At 45.5% G+C, this 13002-nt stretch overlaps 1 protein-coding gene across 6 annotated transcripts in view; it reads left to right on the top strand.

Annotated features, from left to right (window-relative positions):
* LOC117359357 (probable ATP-dependent RNA helicase DDX60) overlaps positions 1–13002 on the top strand; it is a 254746-nt gene that overhangs the window by 118825 nt on the left and 122919 nt on the right. For all 6 annotated transcript variants that reach the window (XR_004539215.1, XM_033941992.1, XM_033941983.1 and 3 more), the window contains exons 19-21: positions 1055–1150; positions 5014–5129; positions 7085–7221. Coding sequence is in view for 5 of the 6 variants with exons in the window: in XM_033941992.1 (XP_033797883.1) it covers positions 1055–1150; positions 5014–5129; positions 7085–7221 (349 nt within the window). In the remaining variant the exon portion in view is untranslated. The remainder of the gene's footprint in view (positions 1–1054; positions 1151–5013; positions 5130–7084; positions 7222–13002) is intronic.

Here is a 13002-nt window from a genome sequence, read left to right as displayed (position 1 = left end):
TTCGAAGTGCCCTATTTATGTGGTGCTTTATTAAATGTATTTTGAGCTTAATAAAGCAAAAATAAATCCCAGAGAGCTATTTAGCAGATTACATTAATGACGTCTAAAGAGTGCCTAGGTTCCGTCCATAGAATTCAGATATATTTGAAGCCCAAACTAAGCTCAAAAGCAGACCTGGTTTTCATTCACCTGCAATATAGGCATGATATGGACGCCCTAGTTTGCTCATTATGTAAATGAATCAAAGGATGCCCATATTGAATCATCGCCCAGACCCACATCCATTCCACGCCCATGAAATTATGGTCGCATCTACAAAGTGGCGTCCACGTCCTTTGGACGCCTACGTACCAATTATTGCTCATTAAAGCTCTTAAATGGTTTATTAACTACTTACCCACCTCTTAAGAAACTGTGATAGCAGTTTCTACATTAGTGATTTCTATTCCGCCATTACTTTGCAGTTCAAGGCGGATTACATAAGAATTGTCATGAAGTTACAAGATATATAGGTGGATTACATAAGAATTGTTGAGAAATTAAGGTAATACATGTTGGGTAATTTTAACATTTTAGATTTGAGGAGTAGACAGTGTAGTAGGTGGAACTTGGGAAGGAACTGGTCATGTTAAATAGGTTTTATGTATTTTTTGAAGAGTAGAGTTTTAGTTTCTATTTTGAAGGTTTTGTAGTCTGTGGTCGAAGACAGCAGATTGGTGATTTGTCTGTCTAGTTTCGCTGCTCTGGTGGTGGTCTAGTGCGGGGAGCCACGGTGAATGGAATTCAGTGAGCATCGGGAGCAGCACGGGCCATTAGGCGCTAGAAACTGCTATCGCACTTTCGTAAAAAGAGGCCTTAGTTTAGACGCCAAAGTCACGCTCAGCTTTATAGAATCAGGGCCAAACTGTTAAGGAAACTTTTGTTTGAAGAACAGGTTTACTTCTGTGGCTTGTGAAGTATGTGAATTCTTTGTAAGGATGAAAATGTATCCATTAGTTGTGAATATTTTATATGGTTTTTAATTTAACTGATTACCTGAAATTTTTTTTTACAGATATTAGTGACAGTGCCACAGTGCTTAGAGATCCTCCTACTAGCTCCTCATCGTCAGCAGTGGGTTAAACGCATCAAATATGTGATATTTGATGAAGTAAGCTTTGTTTAAGTTCACTCTCATATTTAGTAAGGTACAAAACTGTAGTGTACTGTAATTTACTTTTAGAAAGTTACTATTGGGGTTTTAATGCATGAAAACTTGACATCGCAGATTAATCTGACCAAATTCTAAGCTTCATCATTACAAATTTATTTTAGGGCCACGTAGCATGCTGCAAAAGCAGGCTTTGTTGGAATATTCTAAGTAGTACTGTAAATACCAGTTTTCTGTCTTTTGGCTATCTGTGCTGTAATAGTATGTTATAAAAGTTCTTCTGAGTCAAATCTGACTGAAAAATAATCCCTGCATATAATCCTACTTATTTAAAAAATTAGTTCTGTGTTTCAGGACTACCTTTTTCTTCTGTGATATCTGAACCAAGTACACTTGGAAAGCAATTTGTAGGATCATACGTGAAAAGATGTTCTTTCTTAAGTTTCCTTTCAAATGTGTAATCCAGTATAGATCATATAAATGCTTTCTCTGATTGTGCTCAGCTATCTGCTTTTATTTCTTCTAGAGCAGTGGCTCTCAACCTTCCTACCGTTGTTGTCTCTCTCCCTCCATGTGCCTTGCCTTCTGGCCTGCTTCCCGGTGTTATCTTTGGGCCGGTCCACTGTGCGATCAACGCAGCATCTTCGGGCCGGCTCCCTGAGTGCTGCATTGCAAAAAGCTGTGGGCAGCGGCTCCTCGCATGCGTCCCGCACCTCATCTAAACCTTCTCTCTGACATTGCGACGTCAGAGAGAAGGCTTCTGGTTCAGGCGCAGGCTGCACATAGGAGCCTTTTCCCACGGCTTTGTGCACTGCAGCACTCAGGGAGCCAGCCCAAAGACGCCGTATTGATCGCACCGTGGACCGGCGGCTGAAGAACGCTGTCTTGGGCCTGATGGATGTGCCGGCCCTGTGGACCGACAGAAAATTTCTGTAGACCGACGGTTGAAGAACACTGCCTAAGACCATCGGAAATATGTGTTTTCCGATGGTCTTAGGCGGCCTTTGTGAAAAAGTCATTCGACCCCCAAAGGGGTCATGACCTACAGGTTGAGAACTGCTGTTCTAGAGGGATAATGGAAGGATGGAATAGGACTTCTTCCCCCATATTAGTGGTAGATGAGCCACACTAAATTGATCTTCTGTTTAAAGAGCCAGCTTTTGACTTTTCCTTTTCTCTTGAACTTTGATTTCCCTCTTATTGAGGATTATAGTATATGGAATATTTTCTTCTGTTATATAGAATGTATTTGTGTATCATTTGTTTCTTTTACAGGGGATCTTTCCACACTTTTATTTTTTTAAACACTATTTATTAAATATCTCAAAAGCAAATTATCACTTTACCACTTAATTACCCTGTTCTGCGATACATTTTTTCCCAGCATCCCACTAACTTCTTAATACCATCAGGAAAGAATGTTTTCGGTGAGCACGGACATATGAAAGTACAGAAACCTTTTGAAGAACTCTCATATTTTCTGTACAAGTGGATGCTTCGTTGGTAAAATTATACATTTCAGTACAAATAAAAAAATTTTAAAACATAGAAGTAAAAAGATAGGACAGATGTTGATTTACTATTGCCACTGAACTGATCACAGTAAGGGAAGTTCCCTGCCGCGATCAGTTTAGCGGCTGCAGCACATAACCCACCACCTCTTCCCTCCCTCCCCCCCGTGAAGTCGACCAGCAGGAGGGATACCAACTCACTCCTGCCGTAACCCCCGAATTCCCCCTCCCCCAAATGTCCACAGCAGGAGGAATGCCAAATTTCTCCTGCTGCCACTACCCCGAGACATCCCTCTGCAGGAGGGATGCCCACTCCCTCCTGCCAGAATCTCCGAAGCTTCCTTCAAATGTTTGCAGCAGGAGGAGTGTCGAATTCCTCCTTCTGTCACCCACCTTAGACATCCCCTGGGAGGAGGGATACCCACTCCCTTCTACCGGAACCCCCGAAACCTCCCCCAAATGTCCACAGCAGGAGGAGTGCCAAATTCCTCCTGCCATCCCCCTCACCTCCCCAAGAAATCACCTGGCATGAGGAATGCCTACTCCCTCCTGTCGCTGTCCCCCAAACACTTCACGACTCCATCCCACACTCCCGGATTCCAACCCTGACACTCCCTGACACCCCAAGAACTCTCTGACACTCCAAAAATGCCCACCTGACACCCCCAAGATTCCCCTGCCACCCTCCAAATCCTCCCCGTACGCCCCTCATATCTTTATTCGATGGCCGGCAAGAGAGATGTTCAGTCCCTCCTGCCGGCAGGCCCACCACTGCAAAAAGGTGGATCTTTTCCTTCCCAATGTGTTGTGGGATGCACTGGGAGTGGCCTATGACTCAGATTGACCAGATCCCTAAGGCCCCTTCCTAAGGCCCCACCCCATGCTGGCCTACATTTCAGGTGCCTATCGTGGCCCAAGGGAGATGCCTAGGTCCGCCTAAGGCCACTTCAAGGTGAAACCATGCCCACACCTAGCCTTGTGTGAACTTAAGCAGCCCTATGCCCCTCTCTGGGCTCATGAAAACGCCTACAGTGTAGGCAGCCTGTCTCGGGGTGCTATTTTTATAAACATGCGTCTCAATTGGGTGATTAGATAGCGGTAGGATGCCTACTGCCGCCTAAAATTGGGACGCCGTATATAGAATTTGCCTCTGAGTGTTTGTAATATCAGGGTCATCAGTTAAATTACAAGAAGTGTCGATGAAAGTACAGTCAGATGAAAAATATTGTTAACATTACAGACTCCGTCCCTTCTATCTTGCTGTGCCGTATACCTGGAACAGACTGCCTGAGTCAATACTTCAAGCTCCAGCTCTAGCAGTATTAAAATCCAAGCTAAAAACCCCACTTTTTTTGAGACTACATTCAACTCCTAACTCCCACTCACTGTAAGATACTCTTGTCCATCCTATCATTCTCTATGCAAGAAACTCCCCAACCCTATTTGTTCTGTGAGGGAAATTCTATAAAAGACACCTAAAGATAGGTGCCAAATAGGCACCTAACTTAATTAGTATATTGTCTTCAATTATGAGCTTTAATAGGCTCATAATTGAAAAAATAAAAATTTATTTGGGTGATAGGCGCCTATCTTCTTAGGCACTATTCTACATAAGATAGGCACCTATCTTATGGTGCCTAACTCCAAAGTAGGCTTGTTTAGAGGCAGAGAAGGAGTTAAGAGCCATTCTTTACAGTACTTAGGCACCTATAATGTACACTTTTAAAACTCTGGCCTACATTTTAGGCACCTAAGTTTTAGTTAGGCATGATTCTATAATGGGCGTCTATGTGTGATTGCCATGAAATAGGTGCCTACTTTAGGTGCCTGTCTTTCTAGGCACCCAATTACAAAATCTGTCCCTGTCTGTCCAAATTAGATTATAAGCTCTTCTGAGCAGGGACCGTCTATTTTATGTTAAATGTACATTGCTGCATACGCCTTTCAGCACTATAGAAATGATAAATAGAAGTAGTAAAGATCAGCATAGTTCATTCAGACAACTATTAAATAAAGTCTAGGATACTGATACCTTAATAATTACAAAAAAAATTTTCAGAAGCAAAAAGGAGCTGTCAGAAAAACACTGTGAGATGATACGTTTTCCATAGATACAGACTCTTTCCACAAATTTATCCCCCACCCCCTCCTTTTACAAAGCCGCATTAGGCTTTTTATCGCCAGTCATGTACCATGGCTAGTTGGCCTTCTCACTATGATTTAACAGAGTAGGAGCCTTTCGTATTTGGGGAAATCATTTTGATTGTTGACCCTCAAAATTCTACCAGAGCAAATGTTAGAATTTTTTTTACTGGTGTCCATGTTTCAATTGTAGTATTTTTCCTGTTACAGGTCCATTGTCTTGGAGGAGAAATTGGAGCAGAGGTTTGGGAGCATCTTTTAGTGATGATCCGATGCCCTTTTCTTGCACTTTCTGCAACTATAAGTAACCCAGATCATCTTAAAGAGTAAATGTTATTTTCTTCTTTAGAAAGCAAAATAAATCATTTAACACTACATGACAATATATTTGATATGAGGGCTAGACTTAAAATATCTTTATTTTTGGCTTTCCTTTGTGCTCTTATGTGAAATCAATTGCATTGTTTTCTTTGGGATATGTTTTATAGTTAAAATGATTGGACAAGTTTCTGAAGGAAATGTCCATAGTCTGCTATTGAGACAGACATAGGGAAAGCCACTGCTTATCCCTAGGATTGGTAGCATGGAATCTTGCTTCTATTTGGGATTATTCCAGGTATTTGTGTCCTGGATTGGCCACTGTTGGAAGCACAATACTGGGTTAAATGGACCATTGGTCTATCCCAGTATGGCTGTTATTATGCTCCAATCCCCTCTCTCTCCTTGATCAGAGTCCACCCCCCTCCAATTCTTGTCCACCCTGGATTCAAACTCCCAAATCCCACCTCCAAGACCCTCCCTTTGAACAACATCCACCCCTAGATGTGATCCTTGGTGTTCCAGTGTCCCTGGATGGGACCACTCATTTTCCACTCCCACCCTGTCTGGATCCAGCTTTGTAGTGGTCTCATAGTACTACCACTAGGGTTTAGCCATTCAAGCTGACCCCTAATTATAATATTACAAGACTACTGTTAGGGGTAATCAGTGCCATTTTGAATAAAACAGGGTAGGAGTAGAAGGAGAACATTCCCAATCAGGAACACAGGACCATCATAAATCACCACTGGGTAAATTCAGGATGTGTGTAGGGGGTCCAGGAAAATGGGGGAAGGGGTGAGTATTGCTCAAGAATGAGGGACTTGGAGTTGGGGTTTGGATAATAGAAGGGAGAGGATCAGAGAAGGGGGCTCAGATCTGAGAGAGGAAGTAGATGACCTCTTCTGCCGGTTTGTAGGATCTGGTGGAGCTGTGATTGGGGAGCTTGCGATCAGATAGAGATGTGATCAGGAGGGGGTGATAATATGGTGATATAATCAAGAGAGGGTATGATTGGGTGAAGATGTGATCAGTTGGGGGGCAGGAACTTGGCTGGAGCGGTGGAAATGTGATTGGAGGGAATAGATGGGGGAGATAAGAAGGCACCTTGCTAGAACTTCCCTTTGATATGGGAATGAGCATGAGCAGGTGTAAACTCTGACATTACCTGTCAGGATATACTGTATATATTTTAGAAGTCACATTCATAATTATACACATGTAGAAACTCACACATGTGCATATCGCATGCACATGTAAAACCCAATTCACCCTCACCACACCACTGAAGGTAGGCACCGGAAATGTAGGCATTGAAAACGCTGGCCTACATTTCCAGCGCCTATCTTTGCCAGAGGCACAATTCTCTAAATGGTGCCGTCGCGTGATTGACACGTGATTGGGGCCGATATCAACAACAATAGAGCTGTTTAGAGAATCCAGCAGTTCATTTCTTCAGTCACTACTTCTTAACCTCTTAAAAAGCTTCTATAAAAAGAGATAATTTTAATAATTATTTTTTAAATCTCTGAATGTTATTTTTCATTCTCGATTGTCCAACCAGTTTATTCCAAAGCTTCACCCCTGCCACTGAACTAGCCGTAGCTCTAGTACTTAACTCATTGGGTACTGTGGAAGGAGGAATAGGGGAAACCAGGATTTTTCCCCTTCTCTGCCTATGGGACAAAATCCTCTTTGAATAAGGATCCTTAGAACATTGTAATAATGTAATATATTGTTTTCTGGTTGTTTAGTCAGAAAAGAAAGCAATCTTCTGGAAGACAAAGATTGAGGCTGCTTTTCCTAACAGTTCCATGAAATTAGAATTGAAAATACCAGAGTTTTACATGAAAGTCTAATTTTAAAACTGTTGATACTGTACTTGACGTATTTATCTTTTCTTGATTTATTTAGCAATTTTCTGTTTAAACATAATAAACAATGCATTATTTTAATATTTAAGGTGGCTGCAGTCAGTAAAAAGGTATTGGCAGAATGCTGATAACACAATAGGCAATGATTATGTACTAGCTAACAGGAAATCGGCAAAAAATCCTAAAGGACAGAGGGACGAGAAATACTCTTACAAAGTTAGGCTGAGTAAGTGCCAAAATCAAGTTTGTCAATTTTGAAACTGACTTCATTTGTGAAATTAAAGTTTAATGCACACACTAATCAACCACATGCCTTCATAATCACATGTGTGAGATACTTTAATGTCTATTAAATGGAGTATTGGAGTACATTCTTTACAGGTTGCTTAAAGATAGGTACTATGAAGCTGTGTACTTTGTGCAACTGTAGATGTCTTCTCCTACTTCCATGGATCTTGTCATGACTCCTACATCTTCACATTCTTGGGTCCATAAGAATACTAACTTAAGTTGTTGTTTATATGCCAACATTTAGTCTTAGCTGCTTTTGCCCTGTCAATGGGTAATGTAAACGTCCATGACTAAATGTTGCAGTTGTGTAAGTAACTGATATGGGAGTGGGAGTGTGTGGCACAGTGGTTAGAGCTACAGCCTCAGCACCCTGAGGATGTAGGTTCAAATCCCATGCTGCTCCTTGTAACCCTGAACAAGTCACTTAATCCCCATTGCCCCAGGTACATTAGATAGAGTGTGAGCCCATCGGGACAAATAGGGGAAAATGCTTGAGTACCTAAATGTAAACCACTTAGTGGTATATAAATAAATAAATATGATTCTAGAAGCTGAATGCAAAGATGTTTGGTCTGCTTCTCATCCATTCATGCACCTTCCATATGCACATCCCCTTTACAGTTACATGCTGTAAATTTGGGGTATTAAATTTATAGAATAATGACCCCCACCTTTCCCCAGTCATTGTCTGTGTACTTGTGTCCTACTGTCTTGTAGCTCTCTGTGCATCAGTCCTCTGTAACTAATCCTGTCATAGTATGATCTCTTGTATCCTTGTATAGGTGGGTATGAGAGTGCTAAAAGTGTGTATGCTGCAGGATTGCTGTGTTGACCCTTTAAGAGGATGTTGGTGTAGACTGAGAGGGTTCTGGTGTTGGGTCTCACTGGGTGCAGGGTGTGAGAAGGGGGAGACATGTCACAGGTGATCATCTGGGCAGTGGAAGTCCTACTTCAACAGGCACATAGGGAACAAAGAAGGGCTACCAGGAACCATTGCCATCATCAGATATATAGGACCAGGACCCAGATCCTAGATAGCACTGATGAAAAGTGCTTCACTAGGTTGCACTTTGATAAGCCTGCCATACACCATCTCTGTCAAGAACTAGTCCCTCCTGTTATTTCATCACACATAGAGGGAGAACTATGCCAGTTCATCTTAAGATCACCATGTCCCTAGCCTTCTTTGCCACTTGTACTTTCCATTGTGTCCTGAGTTCTGACTTTCCATTGTGTCCTGACTTTCCATCGTGGCCTCAGCCAGTCAGCCATCTCTTAGTGTCGCACCTAGTTCCTCATTGCCTTTCTCATCCATATCTCTTACTATATTGGCATTCTTCACATAGACCAGCTATGACATAACATAATCATAACATAAAAATCAATTTCTAGACGATATAACCAAAAAGTTCTGTGTGGTTTACAAAGAATTAAATATTCTGTATCGCCTGGTAGACCAGTATAGTTCCTTATGGATGAGTATTATACCTCACTGCTACCACCAGGTGGAGACTGAGATCAAACTTGTATATCAGTATAGTTCCCCCCTAATAATCCAGTCTTCCTCAGTCTCCGGTAGCAGGTGGTAAGGCTAATTCGGCTCCCCTCTTAGAACTGTTGGAACTTTCTTTTTGAACTCCTGGTTCCCCTTTTGTACCAGATAGAGCTTGGACGGGTCCTGTTTGGGAATCCGTCCAATCTTGGGGGTGTTAAACCCAGTGGGTCTCATGCTGGGTCCCTCCCCCCACCTTCCCCCATTTTTGTAGAGGTGCCTCAGCCGGTGTGCCGGTCTAAAGGCTAATTTCCTTTTAAAATTGCCTTTTTACTGTATTTTCTCATCTAACCAGCACTTTTCTTTCAGCTAGGGCGATTTTCAGCACAATGAGCACTTTTAAAGGGAAAAATTGCTCGTTGTGCTCCAAACGCGAGGTACTCGCGGCCGGCCTGTGCAAGATTCGATTTTGACGGTTTCAGGTCCAATTTCGGCGGGAACCTCCTCCTTCATCTCAGTTACCTCAGGTGACCTTCCCCCTGTTCTGAAAATACAGGCAAGATATGGTAGGGTCCCCTGCTAGGGCAGGGAGTCCCTTGGGGCTGTCGGGGGTCTTTCCCCCTGAATTTATGTTAGTACTTTGTAAGGCTTATGTGCTGGCGGCTGGAGGTTCCGTGTCCACTCTGGGGGTCTAGAGGGGGGGATTGCCATCGACGTCTTCCCTGGTGTGGCCCAACACAGCGGTGGTTTTGCCACCCTCCACTCCTCTCTCATCCAAATGCCCGAGGGTCTCTTGGGATGCGGATTTTTGCCCAGAGGAGGACCTGGACCCTTGGGGAGATTTCCAGGAACCTCTTGGGGGTTCGAATTCCCGCTAGCGAGGGATTCAAGCACCCCCCCAGCTGGTGGAGATGTGTCTGTGGTGCACATTTTTTAGTGGGAAGAGCTTTATGAGTTAATTGTCCAGGTCTCCTCGGTTTTGCATTTTAAGAACACCGTGTCGGAGCCCCCACGTATGGTGGACCACTTGCTTAAAGGGATCCGCTCTTTTCTATGCTTCAGGATATTCGGGATATTATGTTCGCACAGTGGCAGGTGCTGGAAGCACCTTTTTATTTTGCGCGCTCCATGGCCCGCCTGTATCCCATTCTTGAAGGGGATAGGGACATTCTGAAGTCACCTGTCGTGGACGCGGTGGTCTCGGCTATCTCTAAAAGGCATACTGTGCCTGTTGAGGGTGGTGCGGCCTTGAAGGACCCGGAAGAGTGTAAGTTGGAGTTCCTCCTTAAACAGAGTTTTGATGTGACAGCTCTGTCGGTCCAGGAGGCGATGTGTGGTGGATTAGTGGCTCGAGTGTGTTTTCATTTGGCCCAGCATGTACTTGACAGTAAATCTGAGAATTAGGACTTGCTAAAGCAAGAAGTTGCCAAAAATTAATGGGTGCTTCTTATCTCTTGGATGCCATGTATGACCTCTTGTGAGCTTTGGCCTTTGGAGTGGCAGCACATCATACCTTGTGGCTTTGAGCTTGGTCGGTGGATTCTGCGTCCAAAGCTATGTTGACGAAGTTTCCTTTTAAAGGATCTTTCTTGTTTGGTGAGGACCTGGACAGGTTAGTTCAGACTCTCACAGATTCCAGAGTTCCTCGTTTGCCTGAGGATAGGCTTAAGCCACTGGCTCGAGGTGACACTGCTCGTGGGTGTGAGCGTGGTGTCCGCTGCTTCTGCCCTGGTAGAGGGGCTGCCTCTTTTCCATCTTCTGGGCTCTCTAGAGGCAGATTCTTCCAGTGCATGCAGTCCTTTTGTGGGGCCTGCTAGGGGTCCTATGCCGCTCGTCCTGCCCAATGACTCCTTGCCGGCACCCATCTTGGTTCCGGTGGGTGCCCAACTGAGGGATTTTTATCCAAAGTGGGCAGACATCACATCTGATCAGTGGGTTCTGGAAGTGATTCGGGATGGCTATGCTCTGGAGTTCGCCTGGTCCTTGCCAGACCGTTTTCTCGTTTCTCTCTCGCAGGTGGCGTGGAAGCAGCACACCTTTCATCAGACCCTTCAAAGATTGTTAGATCTCCGCACGGTGGTTCCAGTTCTCCCGCAGGAGTGGGGCACAGGTTGGTACTCGATTTACTTTGTGGTGCCAAAGAAAGAAGGGACCTTTCGGCCCATCCTGGATTTGAAGGGGGTCAACAGAGCTCTTCAAGTGCCTTCCTTCCGCTTGGAAACTCTGCGGTCTTTGATTCTGATGGTTCAACCAGGGGAGTTTCCGACCTCGCTAGATCTGACCAAGATCTACTTTCACATTCCTATTCCAGCCATCCTGTGCTTTGAGATCTTGGGGGCAACATTATCAGTTCTGTGCTCTTCCTTTTGGTCTGGCCACGGCTGCACGGACGTTCACCAAGGTGATGGTGGTCATCATGGCGGCGTTGCGAAAAGAGGGCATTCTTGTTCATCCCTACCTGGACGACTGGTTGATTCGAGCCAAGTCATTCCAGGAGAGCACCCGGGTCACGGCTCAGGTGTAGAGAATGACACGGGGACAGTTTACTGCGGTAAACCGTGGTCACCACAATTAATCCGCAGGAATGGAGACTTTTTAACTGGTTTACTGCAGGAATGGGGACAAGACCTTTCATTGCCCCGCAGGATTGGGGACAAGACCTTTCATCGCCCCACGGGAGCGGTGAAAAGTCTTGCTCCTGTGGTAAAAAAATTGCGCTCATGTCAGACTCGGTATCTCCTCCCCAGCTCCTCTTGCGCCTATTTTATCTTCAGGAGCTAGCCATGCAACGATGAAGACAGAAGGAACCCAAAACCAAAGCCTGAGACCAATGTGATTTGAAGAATAAAATTACCAGACAACAAAAGGTAGAAAAAAATAAATTTATTTTATATTTTGTGATTAGAATAATCCAGATTTGAAATATGTATCATGATAGAGCTGGTATTAGACATAACTGGGAACTACAAAGTAGAGGTCTGCACGGGAACGGGGATCGCAGGGATCCCGCGGGGATCCCACGGGTTCTCCCCCTGGCCCACGGGACTCCCACGGGGATGCCCCCTGGCCCATGGGACTCCCATGGGGATGCCCCCCTGACCCATGGGACTCCCACGGGGACGCCCCCTGGCCCACGGGACTCCCACGGGGATGAAAACAGCCTACCTAAATTCTGGCGATGCAGCTTACAAGTCCGGTGTCGCTGCGGGAAATAGCCATGCTGAGCAGTGAGCTCAGCACTACACAGATGAAAGCCTTGCTTGCTGATTGGCCGGCGGCCCTGCCCCGCCGTGCCGCCGGACCAATCAGCAAGCAAGGCTTTCATCTGTGTACGTGCTGAGCTCACTGCTCAGCATGGCTATTTCCCGCCGCGACGCCGGACTTGTAAGCTGCATCGCCAGAATTTAGGTAGGCTGTTTTCATCCCCATGGGAGTCTCTCTCTTGCGCTATGGCTCTAAGTCAGGGGTGCCCAAAACGTCGATCGCGATCAACCGGTAGTTCAGGAAGGCAACGTGAGTCGATCGCAGAGCCCATCCCGGGCTCCGTGATAGACTCGTGTTGCCATCCCGATCTACCGGGCCTATCAGCCTTCCTCTCCCCGACGTCAAAAACGCCGACGCGGGCATTAGGCTGTTTTTGTCATTTCGGGTGGGGGGTGGGAGCGGCAGCAGCAGCCTGAAAAAGAAATCATCCTGGCCGGGGTCAGTGTCAGTGTCATGCTCCGGAGCTTCTACAGCCTTCCTGTCTCCCTCTCCCTTCTACCTGCTTCCGGCCACACCCCCTGCTCCGCGGCTCTCTTCGGCAACTCAGCAGCAGCGATCGACACAAGCTTCTAATGTCGGGGCCTACCCTCTGCGAGTCCCGCTTGTTTCAACTTCCTTTTTCCACAAAGGCGGGACTCGTAGAGGGAAGGCCTCGATGTCGGCAGCTTGTCTTGATCACCGCTGCTGACGAGTTGCTGAAGAGAGCCGCGGAGCAGGGGGGTGTTGCCAGGTGCAGGTAGAAGGGAGAGGACCAGATGCAGGACTCGTGGGTGAGGGAGGAGAAGAGAGAGAGAAAGACAGAGGGGAGGGAAACAAAAGGAAATATTTCATACTGGGCTGGGCCGGAGTGGAGGGAGGGTGGAAAGATTCTGGCTACCGGGTGCAGTAACAAAGGAAAAGGGGGGAAAGCTGAAAATGGAGATAGTGACACAAAGAAGAGAAAGGGTAAGCAGGACCTAC

The sequence above is a fragment of the Geotrypetes seraphini genome, chromosome 1 (assembly GCF_902459505.1).
Source record: "Geotrypetes seraphini chromosome 1, aGeoSer1.1, whole genome shotgun sequence".
Lineage (NCBI taxonomy): Eukaryota > Metazoa > Chordata > Amphibia > Gymnophiona > Dermophiidae > Geotrypetes > Geotrypetes seraphini.
Note: the sequence above shows the minus strand (reverse complement) of the source record. Positions and strands in the feature narration are given on the sequence as shown.